This window comes from Pelophylax lessonae, assembly GCF_965119305.1.
Source record: "Pelophylax lessonae genome assembly, chromosome: 13".
Lineage (NCBI taxonomy): Eukaryota > Metazoa > Chordata > Amphibia > Anura > Ranidae > Pelophylax > Pelophylax lessonae.
The window spans coordinates 114,506,840-114,531,459 of record NC_138780.1 but is presented as its reverse complement, the minus strand read 5'-3'; the positions used below and the strand labels follow the sequence as shown (position 1 = coordinate 114,531,459).

At 43.8% G+C, this 24,620-nt stretch overlaps 1 protein-coding gene across 1 annotated transcript in view; it reads right to left on the bottom strand.

The window, feature by feature from the left end:
- The window catches only part of DCAF5 (DDB1 and CUL4 associated factor 5), a 62,298-nt gene that overhangs the window by 27,222 nt on the left and 10,456 nt on the right, over positions 1 to 24,620 (bottom strand). The window contains exon 4 of the mRNA XM_082275419.1: positions 23,176 to 23,305. Coding sequence (XP_082131545.1) covers positions 23,176 to 23,305 — 130 coding nt within the window. The remainder of the gene's footprint in view (positions 1 to 23,175; positions 23,306 to 24,620) is intronic.

The following is a 24,620-nucleotide window of genomic DNA, read 5'->3' as shown; positions in this document are numbered from 1 at the left end:
ACCCATGTAGTCTAGCTTTGAAGACAGAACCAGAGTACACTTCTGAAAATTCAGAATCCAGCCGAACTCAGGCAGGAGTTTGTACGGTGATCTCCAGGTTTTCCACCAGAGCAGAAGGAGACTCCGCTTGCAAAAGGAGGTTGTTCAAGAAGTTCAGTACCGCTAACACTTTTGTAAAGACCCGAAGAGCAGAGGCGAGACCAAAGGGCAACACCACAAACTGATAATGCTCTTCTCCCACGGCAAAACGTAGGAAGCTCTGGTGGCCGGCACATATCGGAATGTGAAGGTAAGCATCCTTAATGTCGATAGAGGCAAGAAAATCACCCTGACGCAGGGATGCCACCACCGTGCGAACAGACTCTATTCTGAACTTCTGCACCCGCACAAAGCAGTTCAGCGTCTTGAGGTCTAGGATTGGAAGCACCTTGCCTTTCTTCCGGGGAACTTTAACAGGTTTGAGTAAAAACCCTAAAATGTTCCAAAGTCAGAACCGGGACAATCACTTCTTGAAGTAACAGGTCCAAAACAGACCCTGTCTGGGGACAGGCGCAAGTTGGAAAGAAAGAACCTTGCTGGGGGACAGGAGCGAAACTCGACCTTGTAGCTGGATCGAATTACTTTGTGGACCCACTTGTCTTGTACCAGGGAAGGCCACGGGTCTGGAAACTAGCAAACACGTCCTCCCCACCCCCGATACGGGATAGGGCGCACCTTCATGCTGAAGGAGCTTTGTCCACTGGTCTGGAGCAGCCGCTCTCGGCTTGCCAGACCAGATTTGTTTGGATCCTCCAGAAGTGGCCCTAAAAGGCTTCAAGCCCTTGTCAGTCAACCCTGAGGGACGAAAAAATTTCCTAAGAGCCGAGAAAGAGGGCCTACGACGAGGTTCCTTGCTCTTAGTAGCCTGTGGAAGAAAAGTACTCTTCCCCCTGTGAAACCCTTAATGATGTCATCCAGGGTAGCTCCAAACAGGCAATCTCCTTGAAAAGGTAGATAAGTCATTGCCTTTATAGAAGTCTGGTCCGCAGACCAGCATTTGCGCCAAAAGACATGCCGAAGGACCACTGCCGAAACAGCGGGCCGAGCCGCTAGCAGAGCCGCATCCAAAGAGGCATTACAGATAAAGTGCAGCCCCTGGACCAGCAGGTCCCCCCAGATTAGCAAAGGCAGGGGGGAGCTGTTCTCCCCCCCAGGACCCGGCATAAAAGCTTAGCCTACTAGGTCAGAGTTTGCGACACCGGGGCAATAGTGAATACCAGCCTCAGTGCCGAACCAGCCAGAGCGTACATATTGCGGGTCACAGCCTCCACTTTCCTGTCAGCCAGATCTTTAAAGGTCGGGGACTCTTCAACTGGAATCATGCTTGAATTGTTCAATCTGGAAATGGGAGGGTCCACCACCGGTGGAACAGTCCACTTCTTAATAAGGGACTTCTCATATGGGTAATGCCTAGAAAATCGCTTAGGGACTCCAAGGAGACGCTTTGGTCCTCCCCACTTTTTAGCGACAATTTTGTCAAAATAGGCCGGGAAAGGAAACACCTTTGCTACTCTGGATGGCTTGTGAGTGCCAAAGGGAACCTGCGCCTCCGTTGCAGCTGCGTCCTCCATCTTCAGGGTCTAACGCACAGATATAATCAGTACGTCCACCAGCGCCTTTTGGTGGGCGGTTGCCGATGTGGAAGAATTATCCTCACCATCAGATGATTCCAGGCACATGGTTGCAGACCCAGCAGGGTGACCCACGTCCACGGTTGCTGAATCTGATTCAAGATCTGATAAGACAGATGAGGAAGGCGGGGGCGCTTTTCCCTAGCCTGTCGGTTGAAAGCCACCTCCACCCGGGACACAAAGGACTCCAGGACCGTCAGTGCATCAATGGATGGTTGAGACCCAGAGGGCCCCGCAGCCTCAGAGAGGGGATCAGGTGGGGAGATATGCTCCAAAGACTCCAAGAGTCACCAGGGGGACGCCACAAAAAAAGGTTTAAAACACTAAGGGACAACCCCCACTGCGCTGACAGCACACCCGGTCGCCAGGCCCAAAGCACCAAGCGATCCTCAGCAGAGAGGGAGAGAACCCCAGCAGACTCACCACCCAGCAGAACAGGCACCTACAGCCACCAGGGCGCACTAGAGCACTGACACTGGGGCGAAGTCATAGGACATCCTCCCAGAACGAGAGATCCCGCCTGCTGTCATTTTACTATACGGCTGGCGGGAGGTGGTTAAAGTATCACTAAAGGAAAATTTTTATTTGGTTTTGTTTTGGATAGAGCAGAGAGGGATTAAAACACCTCTCAGTTTTTTTTGCCATCTGTGACCCAGTTAGGGAGATCCACCCTCTCTATTTGTCCGATTTACATTGTAATCAAAAGTCAACGTGAAAGTAAGAGAAAATCCTATATTTTGGGTTGACCTAGGAATAGAAGGAAAATCAATCTTCCAATAGGGACACTAGTTCTGGAGACACCCTGGGATCTCTTCACTTTGGGAGGGATTTCCTCCAACTTCCTGTTTTGGCTACAGGACAGGAAATTACAGGAAATCTCGGCAATAGGACGCTGATGGCAAAGAAAGAAACCTAACCCTCCCTTACTCAATCCAAAAAGAAGAAACCCATTTAAAAGTAGATTGTTATGCATGGTTGGTGATTTATGGATTGTAATATGTGTGACCAATTTAAAGAAATGTAGAGGGCTTCACACCTATCTGCGCATGCTAACATGCACTGCGCATACTGTATACCACAACACAGATGTGAATACACATGCACTGCAGGTATGTTTTCTGCTGACCGATAGGAAATTAATGAGCCAACGCAATGCAAGTTAATGCGTGTAAAATTGTATGCAGATAGTATGAATGTGGCCTTATTGTTTCTGAAACTGGCCTAGGAGAAACCCACAATTAGATTAGCAAATGCTGATCTATAGGAAAATCACTAGTATGTTCATAATACCTGCCCTTTGGGAGACAATGACCTATCAAATCATTGGTGGCACATTGTCCCCCTTACCCGTGTTAATAAATTTCACCACCAGGCAGAATATCTACTAAAATGAATGCAGTCTTGGATGGTAATGACTGGGGCGATCTCTGGGAGGTTCCCTTCGCTAGACTGGTGTTGGCCCAGGACAAACTTTTCCAATAAAGGTTCCTACATAGAATAGATCTCACTTCAGCCAGTTTAGTGAAGATGTTCCCCACTCATTCATCCAGCTGTTGGCGATGTACCTCCTCCCAGGCTGATTTTATACACATATTTTGGGAACGTACAGCTATCTAGCAGTGTTGGTCGAAGGTAGTGCAATGTATCCAATCAGTCGCAAAGATATTTGTCTGCCCCTTTAAAGAAGTATGTCTCTTGGGTCTAGTGGATTCCTTAGCTCCCATGAGGGTAATCAGTACCCTACTCACATTATTGTTTTACTACGCTACAAAACGTATTATTTTGTGGAAAAGCCTACAGCCCCTTCCATTCAAGCCTACAAAGCACTAATAAATAAAGCTTTACCATTTTAGAAGGCCACATACACAAGCAAAGGAGTGCCAACTAAATTTGATAAGGTGTGGGGTGGGTAAATAATATGCCTATGGTATCTGATTGAGAGTAATTTGTTCCGATTCTTTTCTGGTCTGAAGTGTACTTATAATTGCGGTGTAAAGACATGTGATCCTTGAAAATTCATGGAGATTTTCTCGATTGGGCTGTTATTGAGTTGTTTGTTTTGGAGGAGATGGTAGTTTTGCATGTATTTTCCCCTATACAGGGGCTGGTAATTGTGGCCCTTATATATTTCATGCTCTTAATATTATGTACTCTTCTCTTATGTCTGAAAAGTACCTTATATGTCATGAAGCTATACTGGCTACTTAGTGATGATGCTTCGAAGTTTGGTTTGTGTGGCCTGCTATTCAGTCTGTAACTATAGTTTTGTACTTATTGTTAAATACAATAAAAAAAAATCGAATGCAGTCTCAACAAGCTCTTTAGGTTTGACGTGACTTGTGAGGTCACTTCCTGCACCAATGAAGGCCACCTTTTTTTCAGCAAATGCCAGGCAGCGAGATCAGCATTTCTTCCGGTACTCTCTGCATAGGGATAAGGTTTAAACAAAAAAAATAAAAAAAAATAATGAAGGGCACAGCACTACACTGCAATCAGTCAACAGGACTACCATTTCCCAACCTCTTGAACACACAACACAGTAGCATCTCACTGGCTGTCGAGCTGGAAAAAAAATTGATAACAACTGAAACTGCTTTAATAGTGCCCACAGGCATGAGAGGAAACGCTGTGTGTTTTGTGCCCACACCCTGTGACAGAAGAATTGATAATCTGGGATGGTGTTTTTGGCCAATCGCTACTATCACCTGGATTAAGGCCAGCTTCCAGAAGTGTCTGGTCAAGGGATATACATGCTGCACACCATCTCATGTGACTGGTACCTTTATGCAGGTTTTCTGAGCAAAGAATGGAAAGTAAGGACATTATACAGACCACGATACTCCACCAACATCTAAGTAATTAAACAGGATGCTGGCACTGGTAGACAAGTCAGCACAAGCCGCATCTCATACACTAATCTTCAGATTGGAGAAACAATTAAAGAGTGGTTACATTTATTGTGTCCTAAGGAAGGAATGTAAAAAAAATAATAACCTGTGTTTATAGCTCACGCTTGTCAGTATCGTGATCGTAATTACTACACACTAATCCAAAATGATTTAAAAAGTCAGCCTCCTGTGTATTACATTTGGAAATCTGTAGCCACTACGAAATCAGGGACATTTTTCACAGTAACACAGAACAAATCCCTTTGATAATTAGCATACAAAATAGCTTTGGGCACATGCTGATTTTTAAATTTATGGGGAAACTACTGGGCAATGTTTATTATATATGAAAAATTATATTTACATTACAATATGCCCCAGAGAAGGTAAAATGCAAACTATTTTAAGAGCACCGAGGGAGACAGAAAGTTAATAAGTATTTTGTAATTTAAAAAACTGACAGTTATCACTGTAAACGGCAGTTCATCCAGCGTGACTAAACTTTCTGGAATTTCACGTGTGCATGAGTATCAATGGAAGCCTTTTTCTTATGAACATCTAAGCCTGGTAAGTTTTGATATCACTAGTCTGCAATGTGGGGACTTCCATGGCCTGTTTGTTTTGCAGCCATAAATATACACTGAATTGGATCACTTTTTGTGGGCAGGGAATCTTATTGCAGATATTTTCTTTTCTGCAAGACTCTATATGTGTAGGCTGTGAGCATATGTTTGGGGTGACATTTCAGCAGTGACATGCCCAGGCCATTTTTATTTTTCCAATAATTTTTATTGTTACTAACTATGTTGGTAACTTATCAACATAGTTACATAGTTAGTGAGGTTGAAAAAAGACACCAGTCCATCCAGTTCAACCTATGATGTGTGTGTGTGTTTGCTTTTAACCGTACATTGTATACCCCTGTATGTTGTGGTCTCTAAGGTGCCCATCTAACAGTTTTTTGAAACTATCAATGCTTCCTGCTGATACGACTGCTTGTGGAAGAGAATTCCACATCCTTACTGCTCTTACAGTGAAGAACCCCTTACGCACTTTAAGGTTAAACCGCCTTTCCTCTAGTTTTAGTGAGTGGCCACGTGTCTTATTGTATTTCCTTTCTCTGAATAGTTTGTTCCTTATGCTAGGGTCGCCAGTACAGTATTTGTACATTGATATCATATCCCCCCTCAGTCGTCTCTTCTCCAGAGAGAATAGGTTCAGTGCTTGTAGTCGTTCCTCATAGCTGATGTCCTCCATTCCCCTAATTATTTTTGTTGCCCTTCTCTGGACTCTCTCCAGTTCCAGCACATCCTTCCTGAGGACCGGTGCCCAGAACTGGACAGCATACTCCAGATGTGGCCGGACCAGAGTCTTGTAGAGCGGGAGAATAATCTCTTTATTTCTGGAGTGAATCCCCTTTTTTATACATCCCAGTATTCTGTTGGCTTTACTTGCAGCGACTTGGCATTGCATGCCACTGCCAAGCCTGTTGTCTACCAGTACCCCCAAGTCTTTTTCCATCCTATAAACTCCATGGAAATATATAAAAAAAAAAAAAAATCACGCTAATTCATCTAGTTATTATTTAATAAACAAAAACAATGGGGGCCATTAAAAAAAAAAAAAAAAAAAGAAAAGATGGAAGTCAGACAGGGCTAATCATAGGAAACAATAGTGTTTATTCCATAGCAGCTGATGGAACATTTGTAGACAACTGTGCTTTTTAAAATGTGCCTCTGTATTAGCGGTAAGGTTGAGGCAACATTAAGCTACTGCTTTATAAATAGGTCCCTAAATGTGTTTTTACATTTAGAACATAAATACCTAACTCTGCTTTGATGTGTTCCCTAAACCGTAGCCTTGAGGATATTTACCAACAAGGCAACAAGACCCTTAGCCCCTGTTCACACTGGGGCGACCTGTCAGGCGACCTGGTCGCCTGACAGGTCGCCGTAGGTCACCTTCCATAGAGAAGCTGCGGACCCGTTCTAATAGGAGCGACACAAGTCGCTCCGACTTAGAAAAAGGGCCCGGAGCTTCTTTGGGGCGACCCGGAGTGACCTGCATAGACTTCAATGTTATGAAGTCCGTGCCGGCCGATCCGAGGTCGCGGGGCGAGCAGCGCGCCAAGATCTATGAGGTCGTCCGGCAAAGTAGCGTCGCCCCAGTGTGAACGGGGCCTTACAAGAACATGTTTAAAACACGAGAAGGGTGGGCAACTGGCCTAAAATTTGACCAAGAACATCATAATTTAGGCAGACATTTACAAACATCCCGTCAAGGTTGAAATGTTACAATAAAGCCATTGTCTATTGGTACTCTTAGTAATGTGGCCTCGCTTGGTATCCACAAACTAAAGTCATCAAAACTATACGATAAACACACAAGCCTGCACCCAATAGGATGTGGATAAATGCAAGAGCCTATATAGATGTGGAAGGTAATTTCAATCAACCTAACTGTATTTTCTCAAATTTTTTTGGGCAACCCCTGGCCATGGCCCATGTCAATGGAGAGACTGATCAATTAGATCATGTGTCAAACACAGGGCCCACAGGCCGAATCTGGCTGGCTAGGCCATTTCATGTGACCCTTGCACCTCTCCTGCAGCACCCGCCTCATCTCCGCCCCCATCTGATCTCTGCAGTCAGCAGCAGAGAGGAGGACAGAACTCCTCTTACAGATCCTGCACCTCTCTGTGCAACCACAGCACCCTTTGTCACCACCTTCCCAGGTCTCAGCATTCAGCAGACTCCAGCATTCCCCGGGTCCTTCTCCAGACCTTTCTGCAGCTATTACATTAGATCAGAGCACTCTTCTATTTAGTTTGCCATTGCCGACTGGGACCAAGTGTTAAAGTTAATGTAATAAACAGTAATATTTGTCAGATAAATAAAAAAATAAATTTCTGTTACCAAAACTCATTTTTCAATAAATTGAACAATAGTTGTACACCTGTATCTGCTTGCCAATATTTTTCCTAGACTTCCAATTTCAGAGCTAGTCATTACTTAAAGAAGAAGAAGTAGGGCCAAAGCTCTTTTGGACCTACTTCTCCTGAGGGTCATAGGTGTGCACTTAGTTCTGCACTTCCTGGACCCGTATTCAGCCAACAGCAGGCAAAAAGTCTGCTGTCGGCTGACGTCACTTAGCCGGTCCAGGCTCTCTAGAGCTCTCAAATTTAATGTAGGAACCCACCCAGATTCCGAGCCGATGCTGCATCCACCTGGGTTAGTATGTGTGTGTTTTAAAGCCCACGCTTCTCTTTTAGGTTATTACTAAAACCTGTAATAATCCAATGCAGAGGCAATCATTTAATATGATAAAAAGTAGATACAGTACATATATACTCTTACAGATACATCCGGCCATTTGAGGGCAACTATAATACTGATGTGGCCCACGATGAAATGGAGTTTAACACCCCTGAATTAGATCTAAAACAAGTTTTGGATTCTCCCAGTGTAATACCAGTGACTTTCTGACATAAATCTAGTTCCTCCTGTTTTGAATTGTATTGTAACTGTATTGTCTTCCCTCACATTGTAAAGTGCTGCGCAAACTGTTGGCGCTATATAAATCCTGTATAATAATAATAATAAATAAAAGGAGATGGAGAAGTGTTTTTGGTGCTACATTTATTTCTTTCCCACAGCAATTGCCCAAAAAATATTTCTCAGGGGGTACAAAAATCTGAGAAAGATAGTTTTTCCAGAGTTTAATTGAATGACCTAAGACCAAACGTATCTATTATGTGGAAACTACAAGATCATATGAAAGTGTTCTCCTGTCTCAATATTACATCTAGTAACCTGTATGGGGTATAGTGCAGATACTTTAGCTGGATCAAATCATCTTTGGCCAAAATTAGACTATCATCCCAATCCTGTCCATCTATGGACAGAATATCCTTTGCCATTTTTCTCTATTTTTCCTTTTTCTGGACAAGGCAGAATAAAAAAACAAAAAAAAAAAAAACAAAAAAAAAAAAAGTAGTAATGGGTTATCGATTTAACATGATCATTTCTGGCTAATGATGTTCCTTTGACAGGTCTGCAAGACTAAATTGTGCTGCAGTGGCATGTCTGAAGTGCAGGTATACAAAGAAATGAGAGGCAAAGGAAAATTCAGTATTTAGTTGCTGAAAAGTATTAAACTGACCCTTGCTAAAAAGTTGGTGAGTGTTTTTAACAATGAAGAAATAGTATAAAATTCTGGGAGACAGGGATCGTTCTATGAAGGATTGTTGGAGATGACCATTTGTGAGCCAGTGATTCTATTCCGGCACATTACTTTTTTTGATAGCTTCAGATCAGTGCTGTATCTTGGCTTAGGCCGACAAGGCCCAGGCCTAGGGCGGCACTTTGCAGGGGGGGCAGCAAAAAAGTTGCTACCCGCACTGAAAAAAAAAAAAAAAAAAAAAAAAACAGCCTCCTCCCGGCTCCCACAGGAAAAAGGGTCCCCGCCGGCTTGCGCTACACTTTTAGTATAGTGCCAGTCTTATAGGGCGAATTGGGCCGGAGGGCAGGGTCCAGGAGGCAAATCAGTCCGGCACCCCCATAAAGTGGTCACACTGCTACCTGCCAGTATGTTATTTAAATTAGGGGGTGCACAAGTTTAGTCAGGCCTAGGGCAGCACAAAACCTAAATACACCACTGCTTCAGATTACAAAAGTCAGTTGTTAGCAATGGTCCCTTCCTATATAGGAGGTTAATCAAGGCTTCATAGGAGCAGCCTCAGTAGTCGCTGCAGCATTACGTTCAGAAACAGCTAGCAATATAAATAGTTTTTTTTAAAATTTTAATTATTTTATATGAATACAAAGCTCAATTCAAACATAATTTCTGCCTTGAGTGTAGCTTTAAAGTGGTATTGACCACTCAAATGTGGTGGCTGCATTCGTTTTCTCTTTCAGGCTTTTCTCTGTTTTCACCTGGTGATCTGGCAAGTAACACACCTCCTGTATTAGGGTGCCTCCACTCTGGATGAAGGAGCAACAGAAACACCTTTGGATAGCAACATTGTCAGTCTGTTGAGGGGAGGGAAGGGTTACATGTACTTGCAGATTTAGATACACTTACAATCTAAAGCCAAACTCTAGCTCACACTTTTTAGGCAGTTCTAGCATCTTAATATCTTTATCTTTTTGGATGATGGTTTTACATAAATAAAAGTGGACCATTGTAAGCATCCAGCGGTAAATGATTTGTCTTAACCCTTTATATCTGCTACACTTGACGCACAGCTTTTTGCTGTTAAAAAATTGACTTACTGGCCAGATCATCAGGTGAAAAATAAAGGAAAGAAAGCCTTAGAGAAAATGAATGCAGCCATCACGCCTAAGAATCGGTAAGCTGCAAAATAATAAATGTTTGCTTTTAGGTTCAATTCCGCTTAAAGCTCTCCATGGACATAACATGGCAGATCAGCCAAACATCAAATGCCAATGTAGCAAGATAGAAAACTGCCTGACTGCTGTCAAGGAGTATGGATAATGAGGAGCAGGGGTGACAGACAACCCCCTGCCTGATCACTATTGTCCCCTAGGATAAGGGGGGGCCACAGTATCATCCAGTTGCAACCTCTCTCATTCCTCCTCTCCCTTTTATTAGAAACTCTTGGATGTGGGGCCATAGAGTGGTTGGGTTATGTCTGCATGTCTGACTACCCTTTTATGTGTATGGTCAACCCTAGCTATATAATGCTGACACTAAAATGCTTTCTATGGAAGAAGGGAGCCTGTCCAGATTGTCCTGCACAGAACAAAAAGAAGGTTTTTGGCTCTCTTTTTCTATAATATAGAAACAATTATAATTAGCAGTAGGACACAAATAACTGAAGCATCTTTCTGATCCTGCGATTGTAGACAGTCGGTACAGCTTACATTGGAGCATGCTTCAATTTATTGTATGTCCCACCAAAGTGTGAAAACACTGACATACTTAGTATATTTCACAGGTTACTCTTCCTTATAAGATCAACTGTTTTGAAGATGCCTTTCTCCTAACTAAATGCCTGACTCTCAAAACTGCTACAGCTGTATTCCCAGCCTGAGGCTCAGTGTAAATAGTGTGTCATGTTTGAAGAGCCCTGCTTTCCAATCAAGGCTAGAAATCTGAAGAATGTGACTCCCTGTGAAGTCTGGAAGTGTTCTTGTTAGGACCTGCCAGGGATGTACTTTGGCTTTGTACAGGACTGTAGACATGAGACAAACCAGCTCACAGAACAGACACTTATCGCCCTCTACAGGTTACAATATGGCATTGCATTCAGCATGTCTTTGCTTTTACTATCTTTGCCATTGAATGAATAATCAGAATAGAGAATCGTATTTTGTTAACCCAATAATAAACATGACTGTCTTTGTAAAGACCCTGTATTTAAATGTAGATATTTTGACTTTTTTTTCTTAAAAAAGGGTATTAAAAAGGAGTTGTCCGAAATTCTCCCTCTTGATTGGCTGACACACAGCAGAGGTGCCATTGGCTGCCACTGCTGTCAAAGTCAGCTAGCCAATCAGGGGAGCGAGGGGGGCCGAGCCTGGTCAGGGCTCTGTGTCTGAATGGTCACAGGGAGCCATGACTCCACTTGGGTGCCTCCATAGCAAGCTGCTTGCTGCGGAGGCACCAAAAACAAGGGAGGGGCCAGGGGCACTGGAGAGGGACCTGAGAGAAGGAGATCCAGGCTGCTCTGTGCAAAACCAACTGCATAGAGGAGGTAAATGTAACATGTTTGTTATGTTTATAGGTAAAAAAAAAAAAAAACAACAAGACTTTACAATCACTTTAACCACTTGCTGACCAGCCACTGCAGATATACGGCAGCAGGTCGGCAGGTTCCTGTGAATCGCCATACCTGCCCATTCGTCAGTGGGGAAGCTGATCTGCGGGGCCAGTGGCCCCGATTGCCCCCCATGGAGAGAGAACGGCAATCAGCTGTTGTAAACACAGCAGACGGTTGTTCTCTCAGCAATCAACACGGAGCTCCTGTGTTCCTCCTATTTAGGAACACAGGTTTGTGTAGATTCTACAATCCCATCCCCCATACAGTTAGAAAACCCTAGGCTCACATTTAAGCCTTTGATCGTCCCTGGGTTAACCCCTTCCCTGCCAGTGTCATTAGTACTGTAACCATGCATATTTTTAGCACTGTATACTGTAGTAATGTCACTGGTCCCACCAAAAGTGTCAGTTAGGTGTCCGATCTGTCCGCCGAAATCCCGCTAAAAATCGCAGATCGCCGCCATTACTAGTAAAAAAAAAATAAATAAAAATGACAAATCTTTCCCCTAGTTTGTAGATGAGAACTTTTGCGCAAACCAATCAAAATACGCTTATTGGGATTTTTTTTTTACCAAAAATATGTAGCAGAATACAAATTGGCCTAAAATGATGAAAAATTTTGATTTTATTATTTTTTTTTTGGGAATGTTATATAGCAGAAAGTGAAAAAATATTGTTTTTTCTTTTTTTAGAATTTTCACATTTTTTTGTTTATAGCGCAAAATATAAAAACTGCAGGAGATGAGGTACTCTGATTGTTGCTCATACAGACACTATTTGTGTCCCATGCTCAGGACACTTTTACTTGACTTTTCGCCCCCGTTCACATAGGGGCGATCCGACTTCGGGTGGCGACCTCCGAGCGGCCGCCACGGACTTCATAACATTGAAGTCTATGGCGGTCGCCTCCTGGTCGCCCCAAAGAAGCTCCAGACCCTTTTTCTAAGTCGGAGCGACTTGTGTCGCTCCTATTAGAACGGGTCCGCAGCTTCCCTATGGAAGGCGACCTGCGGCGACCTGTGAGGCGGCCAAAAAAAAAAAACAACCTGTGTGTTATATTTTCATGCGCTCATTAGAGCAAATGTTTGTAAACACTCTTTCACACGGGCAATCCGTATGTCCGTTTTTCATCCCATCCATTTGCGGATGAAAAACGGACATAATGTATCTCTATGTAAATACGGATGTCAGCGGATGATCATCTGCTGACATCCGTTTTTCGTCCTTTCCGTTCAGTTCAGTTTTTTGGAACGGAAGAGAAACCTATTTTTTCTTCCGTTCTAAAAACGGAACGGACGCAAAAACGGATGTCAGTGGTGTAATCCGCTGACATCCGTATTTACATAGAGATACATTATGTCCGTTTTTCATTCGCAAACGGATGGGATGAAAAACGGACAGACGGACCAGATGACACAAGTGTCATCCGTGTCCGTTTCAAAAAAGAAAAAAGGACCTGATCGGGCAAAAAAAAAATGAACGCCCGTGTGAAAGAGCCCTAATAAACTATTTTGATGGAAACATAAAAAAAAAAACAAAACAAAACTGCAGAGGTGATCAAATACCACCAAAAGAAAGCTCTATTTGTGAGAAAAAAAGAGCATCAATTTTATTTGGGTACAGCATAGCACGACCACGCAATTGTCAGTTAAAGTAAAGCAGTGCCGAATCGCAAAAAATGGCCAAGTCATTAGGGGGAAAATCTTCCGGTTCAAAAGTGGTTAAAAGGTGAAAACTGGATTTCTGTCTTACTGTAAAATCCTTTTATGTGATGTTCACTGATGGGCACAGCTCCACATCTTCTAGACCATTGGGCTTAATGCTGCTCTCTCTAGGAGTAGGACTAGGCGGAAACCTTTTTGGGAACACCCCTGAGGCAGTCCCAGACGGTATACCATCACTTCCTGCTATGCAACTTCAGTTTGTAACAAGCAGTGTCAGAAGAACATATTACTTAACCCAACAGAGGGGCGGGTGCTGTATCTGTCAGCGAACCTCAGAGAAAAGGATTTTATGGCAACACAAAAATCCAGTTTTCTCTTTCGTTCACTGACAGACACAGCTCCAGGTCTTCTAGACCCTTGGGATGTCCCAAAGCAGTATCAATATGAGGGGTGGGAAAAACACAGCAATACGTAGAATTCCCAACAAGGCTAAACATAGCCAACCAGGTAAAAACAGGAGCTCAACTATTAACAACTGGAGCTCATCACCAGGGAAAAAAAAAATTACAAGAAGCAGAAGCCTCTGCAACCGCATCCTGCAAAACTTTGCGGCCAAACGTCGCATCCGAATATGCAAGTACGTCAATCTTCTAAAACTGTGAATGTGTGTACAGATGACCAAGTAGCCGCCTTACACACCTGAACCACCGACGCCTGATGACGGAAGGCCCAGGAGGCACTAAGCGCCCTCGTAGAATAAGCTTTAACAGGGAAAAGAGAAACCTGACCCTTAATGAAATAGGCCTGCACCACCCATCTGCCTGAAATGGTCGCAGCAGATGCGGCCTGCCCCTTACGAGGTTATCCGTAAGCACAAACAAAGAATCAGATTTTCGAATCGGTTCAGTGACCGCCAGGTACACCCGAATTGCCCTGACCACATCCAAGGAATGTAAAGCAATTTCCTTAGGAAGTTTCAGCATAGGACATAAGGACGGTAACACAATATCTTTATTCAAATGAAACCCAGAGAAAATCTTAGGAAGGAACCCCTGACAGGGTCGCAACACCACTTTGTCCCTATGAATCACCAGGTAAGGTGACTGACAGGACAACACAGCCAACTCCGACACCCTACGTGTGGAACTAATAGCGGCTAATAAAGCCACCTTCTACGACAGTGAGCAGAAGTTCTCAAGTTTTTTCAAAGGGAGGCTTTTGAAGCAACGACAGTACCAAACTGAGGTCCCACGGAGGCACTAGGGATCTTAGCAGCGGAGCCAGATGGCAAACTCCCTGCACAAAAGTGTGAAGCAAGGACTTCTCCGCCATCGGCCTTTGGAAAAATATAGCTAAAGCGGAAATCTGGCCCTTGATGGTGCCCAGAGCCAAACGTTGATCTACACCTAGTTACAGAAACTCCAACAGGCGAGACACAGAAAAGCAACGGGTTGAAACCCCCCCGAGATTCACACCAAGTAATGTATGCCTTCCAAGCTCGATAATAAGCAGCTTCCTGGAAGTAGATTTCCTAGATTTTAACAGCGTAGGAATCACCAACTCCGACAGCCCTCTGTGCTTTAGCACCTGGCTTTCAATAGCCAGGCCATTAAAGCCAGCGACTGTAAAGCAGGATAGAAGATTGGTCCCTGAGACAGAAGATCTTCCCTGAGAGGAAGTTTCCCAGGGACATCTGCTACCTACATTACCAGGCCTGCGTAACAAGACCGACGAGGCCAGTCTGGTGCCAACAGAACAACTGAAATCCCTTCTACCTCTATTCTGCGTAGCAGTCTCAACAGAAGTTGTATTGGAGTAAAGGCGTAAATCAGACGATACTGTTACTACTAGTAGCGTGAGGCAATACCTGGACCCTATAGAGGTTGCACAGGCAGTGCAACCTCTCCAGGATGGCACATCAATACGTGCCATTGGCAGAAGTTTTGCTCCGTCTTCCAGCACAGTCTCAAAAGCATGAAGGTTCCAGAAGACAGGCAGTTACTGTAGAAGAGCTGGATAGAGTCGTAGAAGGTCCTTAACCCATCAGCAGGACCGGTATCTGCTCCTCTCTGCAAGGAGGAACAGGATGAGCACTGCCAGAGCCCTACAAAATGACCTCCAGCAGGCCACTGATGTGAATGTCTCTGACCAAACAATCAGAAACAGACTTCATGAGGGTGGCCTGAGAGCTGACGTCCTCTAGTGGGCCCTGTGCTCACTGCCCGGCACCGTGGAGCTCTATTGGCATTTGCCACTGAACACCAGAATTGGCAGGTCCGCCATTGGTGCCCTGTGCTTTTCACAGGCACATGGAACAAACGGAAAAGGGCCTGGAGAAGCCATGGAGAACAATATGCTGCCTGTAACATCCTTCAGCATGACTGGTTTGGCAGTGGGTCAGTGATGATCTGGAGAGATATATCCACGGTGGGATGCACATACCTCTACAGGCTAGACAATGGCACCCAGACTCCCATTAGGTATCGGGATGAAATCCTTGGACCTATCGTCAGACCCTATGCTGGTGCAGTGGGTCCTGGGTTCCTCCTGGTGCATAACAATGTCCAGCCTCATGTAGGGAGGGAAGGAAATGATACCATTGAATGGCCCTCAAGCTTGCCTGACCTAAATCCAATAAAACACCTCTGGGACATTATGTTTCCGTTCATCTGACGCCGCCAGGTTGCGCCTCAGTCTTTTCAGGAGCTCAGTGATGCCCTGGTCCAGATCTGGGAGGAAATAACACAGGACTCTATTCGTCGTCTTATTGGGAGCACATGCCCTGATATTGTCAGGCTTGCATACAAGCACATTGGGGCCATACAAACTACCAAGTACCATTCTGAGTTGCTGCAATGAAATTTCAGCAAAATGGACTAGCCTGCTGCATAATTTTTTCACTTTGATTTTCGGGGTTTCTATGAATTCAGCCCTCTGTAGGTTGATCATTTTCATTCCCATCAAAAGATGCAGCATCCTTTCATTCCTAACACATTACCCAGTCCATATCAGTATAGATATCCAGCATGATACTTTTCCCCGTTGCGATCGGATTATCAAAGTGTGTTATCAAAGAGTTCCTTTAATTTTTTTTGAGCAGTGTATTTTGAGTGTACCATGAACCATGGTCAGTCTCCAGCCTCCTTTGCTGACTCTACTGCAAATAAATAAATTCACTTTTCTTTTTTTATCAATATGGCTGCATTTATTATTTTTCTACAAAAGGAAGAATTAGCCTTTAATATTTAGAGATGTAAAAATATACTTGAAGCTTTGTTACATGGAAGTAAATGCCGATTTCACTTAGGTAAAACTTGAACTTTTGGCTTTATAAAACATCCATTCTTCTCTCTAAAAGCTGAAACACTTTGCTTCAGAATATACAATTAACAAACCCTGTAATTCAAAGCAGCCTTACAGGATTGAGCCTTGAGCAACCCATACATTTTACTGCAGTCACATGTGTAGGAGTAAAACATTGAAAAGGGATGGATATTAAGGCAATCAAAAGTTACAAACTGTTCTCAATATTGGTATACAAATTAGTGCCTTTAAAGCTGGCATGTCAGATTAGTGCTATTTGGACCAAGTGTGGCCCTCTTGCTCCTTTGTGGCCCTCAGTAGTTTAAAGTGGACCCTGTAGTAAAATGTTTCGAGGTCTGCTTTAAAGCGGAGTTCCACCCAAAAACGGAACTTCCACTTTAAGGCCTCCAGACCCCCTAAAATGCAACATTTTGTATGTCGTTTTTTTGGGGGGGTATATAGATTTGACAAGTACCCGCTCCCACTTCAGCTCGGGCCGCCTAGGTGGCTTGAGCGGAAGTTCTCCTCTCCCCCTCTCTCCCTGCAATCCTCTGGGACACGTCACAGGTCCCAGAAGATTGCCTGTCCACTCAGAACGTGCAGAGTGACTCGCACATGCGCAGTGCGCACCGGGCTGTGAAGCTGCAAGCTGTCACAGCCGGGTGCCAACACTAGAGATGTCAGCGCTGTGGGGAGAAGAGGGCGAGAGCAGAGGCTCCCGCCGGCCGCATCGCTAGACCGTGGGACAGGGGAGTGTGTGTTTATTAAAAGTCAGAAGCTACACTTTCTGTAGCTGCTGACTTCTAATAAACACAAAAATGGGTGGAATTCCACTTTAAGAATTTAAATACAATAAGGTTCCAACTGTAGTTTAGTTATTAAAATCTTTATATCTTTTAATCCACGTACCTAAAAACTTTGTACAGGTCTTCGCCCGACCTCCTATTATAAATTTATAGGTATTTATATAGTGCCGACAGTTTAGGCAAGGACGTATATATACTGTGTACAGTATATTGTACATTCACACCAGTCCTTGTCCACAAGGAGCTTACAATCTAAGGTCCCTAATTCATATTCATATTCATAAATACACATACTAGGAGTGTAGAGTTCTTGGAGGAAACACATGCAAGAACAGGAAGAACATGCAAATTTCAGGCAGGTAGTGTAACTGCAATTGCTAACTACTATGCCACTGTGCTGTCCCAATATTAAAGTACTGTATATGTCAGGGCAAAATAAAAATGAAAAAAGAAACATACATATATGCAGTACATTTCTGCAATACATGCACATTTCCCATAATTTATCCCTTCAGACCTTGCAATACATACCATTTGTGTGGCTATAGTGGTAGCAGCCATGCCCTGTGGTCTGGCAAAACTACTCAAACCTTCCTAATCTCCTTATTTGTACAACATAGAGAGTATTCATTCTCCAAACAACTAAGAGGGCTAATTAGACTCCTTGAGATAACACAGGAAGTGTGCAGATGACACAGGACAGCTCTAAATCCTGGCACACACAAGCAGAATAATTGGCTGGTTCAACAGATACGGGTCGACAATCGGTCCTTCTGTACATCAGCCATGGCTGCTGGCGGAGAGACATTCCCTGTTAGCACACAATTGCTCAGCGGGGAGATTGCGGCTCCAACATCACATAGTTAGTACAGCGAGCTCTCCCGTGTGCCTCAGTTTTTTTTTTTTCGTTCAGCCCGCTGGGTTGAACGATAAACAACTTAGGGTGCGTACAAGGCTTAAATCTGTGATAAGATCATCAGGTAATTTTTGCATTTACTAAATATAACAAAATGCTTTCAGGTGTATATTTAACAGACCAAAGAGAATTTTATGGTTAGGGTTTCCGTATACTTTAAGCCCCCACACAGACCACATATGCAGCATGGACCTACTGCCCAGGCGACTGTGTGGTAGTACACAGGAATGACTACAAGTGCCATAAAAATTAGAAAGCTTTCCTATTCATAACTACAGAACCCATTTGTTTTGCCTGTGTATTGCAGAACAATCAGTGTAAACAAAGTATGCCAAGATGGAGGGCCAGGGCAGTAAGGAACGGATTTACTTTACATCCTAGGTCTGGGTGGAAGCATAATAGACAGGAAGGTGTGTGGGAAACCCATACAGGATTTTAAGTTAAACAAACTGTACCGCAGTACTATAGTCTAGAATAAAATTTATGTAGCCCTCACTAGACATAATGTGGCCCCTTAAAAATGTATCCCACTTAATTCAGTCCACAGTTCCACACTTTTATTGAGAGAAGTATGGGCCTTCCATTGCTGATCTCCTAAAAATTTTAGCTGCATGGCGGACTGTGGCCCCTAGGTCAAAGACTCAAAGTACTGAAGCGACTGGACCACTGCGACAACCAAGGAGCTACCATTTTAAAAAGGAAGGTTAGCAATAGAAGCCTCCATACTTCTTCAGTACAGGGCATTGATGGGCCTACAGAGAACCTACCATTCGAGAAATATGGAGGCTATCACTGTGGACCTCTACCTCTTAAAAAAAAAAAAAAAAAAAAAAGCTACTTATCTGGCAGTCATGCTGCTATTCTTATTTCAATACCTAGAGGCACAGACCTGGAACAAGTATACAGGCCATGATGTCTTACTTTTTTGCATATATGTTCTGGGCCACTGATTCAAAGTACATAATCCAGAGTTGAAAAGAAAGCCAGGCAATTAGCAATTTTAGGGCGAAGTGGTCTTTGGTAGCCCTCAAACTCTTCCCATCACAGGTTATTTTAATTACAGGTGATCTCCACCCAAAAATGTTACATGCTTTGTATAGGAGATGGCATACTGAATTTCAATTGTGGCCTGGACAGGGGGCTATCTCAACCAGAATTGTTAGTTACACCCAATTGGCATACAGAGAAGGAATGATAATTTGCAAAGTACTAACTGAGTATCAGGTATGATAGCAATTTTTTCAGTATATACTTCCTTTCAGGGAAGGGAGGGCAAACGTTTTTTTTTAAATGAAAAACTTAGCTTGCCATACACAGCTTTACACATTTGTAAAGGTCACAAAACTCTGATGTACAGTATATCTGAATACTAGGGATGCACCGAAATTTCGGCCACCGAAATTATCGGCCGAAAATGAGCCTCTCTCATTTCGGCCGATAATGGGTTAACGGTGCCGAAATTAATATGGCCGCCGTGAGGAAGGAGGAGGGCGCAGCGCAGCGCAGGGCAGGTTTTAAAAGTCCCGCCTCTGGCCGGCCGCCCGCCTCTCAATGACGTCCCCGTTACTAGGATCTCTGCATTAGTGAATGGACATACCAGGCAGGAGGGCGGGGCGAGCGGCCGCTAATACATAGTACTATGTGATTCTTCCTTTCAGCTCAGCGGGACTATGACTATGTGTGAATGAGATCTGATCTGACCTGACACCGGGCGGGGGGGCAGGTTGGAGCGGCCGCTATTAGCTGTAACTATGTGAGCCTTTCACTTCCTTGTCAGCGGAGATACATGCCTGACAAGGAAGTGAAGCGCTTGCATAGTTACAGCTAATAGCGGCCGCTCCAACCCGCCCCCCCGCCCGGTGTCAGGTCAGATCAGATCTCATTCACACATAGTCATAGTCCCGCTGAGCTGACAGGAAGAATCACATAGTACTATGTATTAGCGGCCGTTCGGACTGTCAGGGAATTGAAGAGAAGTGAACGGCTCATAGTGACAGCTATTAGATGCCGCTCGCCCGCCCGGTGTGTCACTTCATTCATGGACAGATCGTAGTAGTGACATCACCGGGAGGCGGGCGGCCGGCCAGAGGCGGGACATTTGAATAATGGACACAGTGACCGGAGGAGCTGAGTGAGTTGGAGAGGGACGCTGAGGCTGAGAGAGGAGGGAGGGGGGGGGGGGGTGATAGCTGAGGCAGCTTACCATTGGTATTTGTATTAATTATGCAGCATGAGGGGGTTAATGTATTGTCACTGATGCATTAGTGACCGACCAGTGGCAGGTAATTAACCCCTTTGTGCTGCATTAGTGCAACCAGTATCAGTGCAACCAGTGTTAATTAACACTGATACTGGTTGCACTAATGCAGCACAAAAGGGTTAATTACCTGCCACTGGTCGGTCACTAATGCATCAGTGACAATACATTAACCCCCTCATGCTGCATAATACAAATACCATTGGTAATTAAATTAACCTCTTGCCAACCCGTCACAGTACATATACTGTGACAGGGTGGCAGCGACAGGTGTACATTGCTGCCTGTTTTTTGGTGTATGCCCCTCTTCTATCTATTTTAATTTTTTTTTGGGGAAAGTCATTTTCGGTTTCGGTTTTCGGCCAATGGCATCCTGCATTTTCGGTTTCGGTTTCGGCCCAAAATTTTCATTTCGGTGCATCCCTACTGAATACCTTTCAAGGAAACCTATTGTAAGTTTTGAGCGGGTGTTCACTGGAGTTGATCCAGGCTGGCCATAAATTGCACAAATGTATACTGTGCAAATTTTAGGAACCAAGTTTCACAGGAAAACTGTCGGTTGAGGAGTGTCTGCATCCAATAAGGGTATTTGTACAATAAACACAGTGGGTGAATCGTCCATCCACGCTGTATAACCATGAAAGTGAAGACTCCCTCTGGCAAGTAAAATGCCTCTATTCCTTAAAAAAAAAGACCTCAATGTGTATTATTACAGTAACCTTAACTTGTGCTGCCTGATGTGATTTTCTCACTTCACTGTGCTAGGTGTTCCATATTCTCATTACTTAACTTATCAGTAAAGCTGATAATAGACATCAAAAGGAGTTAAAAGCACTGATTATCAGTTTTTGGTTTGACAACTGTCCACTATCAATGTCTGCAAGCATGCACCTACAAACATAAGATCATTACATACTTTACATTGTACAACGGTCATCTTCCATAAATGGCATCTTCGAACAAGCCTGTGCCAAGTTTCTTAACCCCCCCCCCCCCCAGTAGAACATGCTTACCTTGCTTTTACTCCCCTGCCACTTGGTGCAAGTACCGCAAGAAAATATGTGTCACTTCTGGGGAGGGAGGAACAAGGGACTCATTGCATGTAATAGTGCTGGGCCAATCAGAGCCGTAACACAAGAAGTCCATAGCCCTGTCTTACACTCCTGAAACTTGGAGTTTACCCAGAACTTTCGCTCCACCCTAAAGGAGTGTGTGATGGAGATGTGTGATGAGATATGGAAAATAGGTCCACCATCCGTCTGTTTTTGTCAGCGGACATCCGCCACTCCATAGAGGAGACTGAAGGGTTTAATCAGGTCCGGGACCTGATCAGACAGCCCGTTTGAAAGGGGCCTTCGGCTGTGGCATGGCAGGGAGATGATGAAAAATAAAAAATTAATTTTAATGAAAAAAAAATGTATAAACTGTTTTCCATCTTTTGTGATTAGAACTAAGGCTGTTCCAACCAACCACCCAAACTCCCTGTCCACTTACCATTAAGCAAAGGGTGCCAGATGAAGCAGTGAGAACAGGCAGAGGAAACACTCAGGGCTGTTAGTGACTGCTTGTCACACGCCTGGCCACCACAAGAGGGCACCAGTTCCCAGATAGAAGCATCTCACTCAAGAAGGCCGCAAAGCTGCGTCCTCAATTACCGGCCACCGCAGCATCTTAGTCCACGCACCCCGGGGTGGGGGCAAGACACCTCTTTCAGGGCAGCCCAAGCGCCACATCGCTAATTCTAGTCGCCAATGTGACGTGGCGTTAGACATTAACTCGAGTTAGACATTAACTCGAGTTCTTTGAATAGGCAATTGACCATTTGTTTTGTCACTATGAAACACCACTGGAAGGGTTTCTGAAGAGTTTATGTTAGTCAGAACACCTGAGTTACAGTATGTAGAAGTAGTAAGCCATGGACTTATTGTCATTTCCAACACCTCCAAGGAAGTATTATAAAAGATCTTCTTGCGGGAACTGAATTAAAAGAATGTAGATTCAGCTGGACTTGATTGTCAAAAATACCAGCTGGTGACCTACAGCTTGACCAGTGTCTTGAGATTTTGTCACAGTCCAGCAGCACCACCCGTTGAATGGAAATGGCAAAATCCTAAGATTACTAAAATATTTAGAAGGGTGTGTCTACCTGCAAGGGTGGAAGTAGGTGTGGGCACTTTACAAGCGTATATAATATCAGAACTCGGTCTCTCTCTCTCTGGCCGCACAATGGGACGTAATGATGTCTGTGTAACGTAACTCCATTATTACTTTTCTTCAATTGTCTCTAAAGTCCATTGGCAACATTTTGTATTTTATGTGCAACATCGCTGCTTTTAAAGTTATACCAGCTCCTTTATATTTTGTTTTATTTGATTAATAGCAAACAATTCCTGATTTGAATAAATTAGAACCATATTTATTTAACACTGCTCTTATTATTTAGTAATCTTTTTGTAAGGGATACAAGAAAGCTAGATACCGGTATCGGCAAAAAGTGGTAATCACTTATTATATTTGTAATCAAGCAAAAAAAAACGAGGTAATATAATTGCTAAAACAAATGGCAGGGAAGTTAAAGGAAAGTAAGTATAAGAGGTTGGCGAAGTTCGCACTAACGTGTGCTCTTCATACACATCATTTAAAAGGATCACAGCCGCTGTATAGAGGAGGATGCATGATGATTACTAAAAGCACTACTGACAATTTTGGAGACTAAACAGTTCCTTTTACTTGGAAAGCCTAATGTGTCACATGAACACTTCTCTTTGCAGTAAATCTACAACCTACCTGCAATACTACATGGGAGTTGCATTTTAAAGTGCTGTTGGCAAATATAGGTATATGAAACATTTGTGACTAATCACTTTGAATGTAAACCAGTATCTTACCTGTGTGGCTTCCTGATGTCCCAGAGTCCAACTCCCTCTTTAGAATTGGCCGTGGCCAACAGCCTGGGCTCTACAGGGTTAAACATGACACTGTGGAAGGCAGATGGGTAATGGGCCAAGCAGAAAGGATCTAACGATGGAAGGAAGAAAATTAGGAATTAATGGCTTTTCCAGAACACAAGTCACAGTTTTAAAGGGTCAATCCACCCCAACGTTGCATTTCAGTTATAAGTCAAGATCTCTCTGTCATAGTTCCCAACTGTGTTCTCATCTTGCAGTGTTATTTCCCCATCTTTTGTATTCTCCAACAGGGATAGTAAGACCCTATTCCAATGGCTCAGATCACTTCCCTAGACAGGATGAATTGACCCTTTATAGCCCAACTCTACATTTCTGACATTTCTATACAACAATCAAGTTGCTTCCCAAACTATAAGGTGGTAACTGAAGTATCCCATGTGCACAACTGGGCAATTAATTCTGCCTACTGCCAAAGAGAACTGTGGCACAAAATGCAGGCTGTATGTACAAAATGCTTTTCTATCACAAATGCAAGCACGTCTCTTAGGCTCCATTCACACTTGAGCGACTAGTCATTCGACATTGGACAAAGTCGCATGACAAGTTCTATTGGATTCAATGGAACCGGTCAAATCTACGCAACCTAAAGTCGCAGTGACTTTGAAAAGGTTCCTGCAATACTTTGATGCAACTTGAGTGCCAGAGTGTAAAAGGTTTATCAAGGTTGCATTAAAGTCATGCTTCAAAGTTGCATTCGGAGTTGCACAAGTGTGTGAACGGAGCATTAAAGAGGTAGTAAACTCGCATTTTTTTTTTTCGACCTGCACGAGAAAGACATAATGAGCTAGTATGCATCGCATACTAGCTCATTATGCAGTAATTACCTTCGAACGAGCCCCCGCCGTGCCGCTCACTCACCTCTATGACGGGCGACATGTCCAGTCGCCCGTCTTCCGGGATCGCGGCATCCGGCCATCTGATTGGCCGGACCTGCGGTGACGTCACTCCCGCGCACGCGCGCGAGAGCCGACAGTCACGGCACGGGACTCTGAAGGAACGGCACGAGCGGGCGTTCCTTCAGAGCGCATGCGCCAGTGACGTCACTGGCTGCATGTAAGGTAAATATCTCCTAAACGGTACATGTTTAGGAGATATTTACAGTACCTATAGGTAAGCCTTATCATAGGCTTACCTATAGGTACAAGTTGTAGAGGAGGGTTTACTTCCTCTTTAATGCACGTGTTGATCATATTTAAAAGGCGTTTGAATAAACACGGTATCAGTGCTGTGTCTACAATTACCTCATGGCAACAAGCAAAAGTTGAACACAGTACACAATATCAGAAAAGTGGTGAATTTATTATTTACAATAAAAAATATTGATCTTCATATTTAGCATCATAAATTACAGATAAAATAAAAAA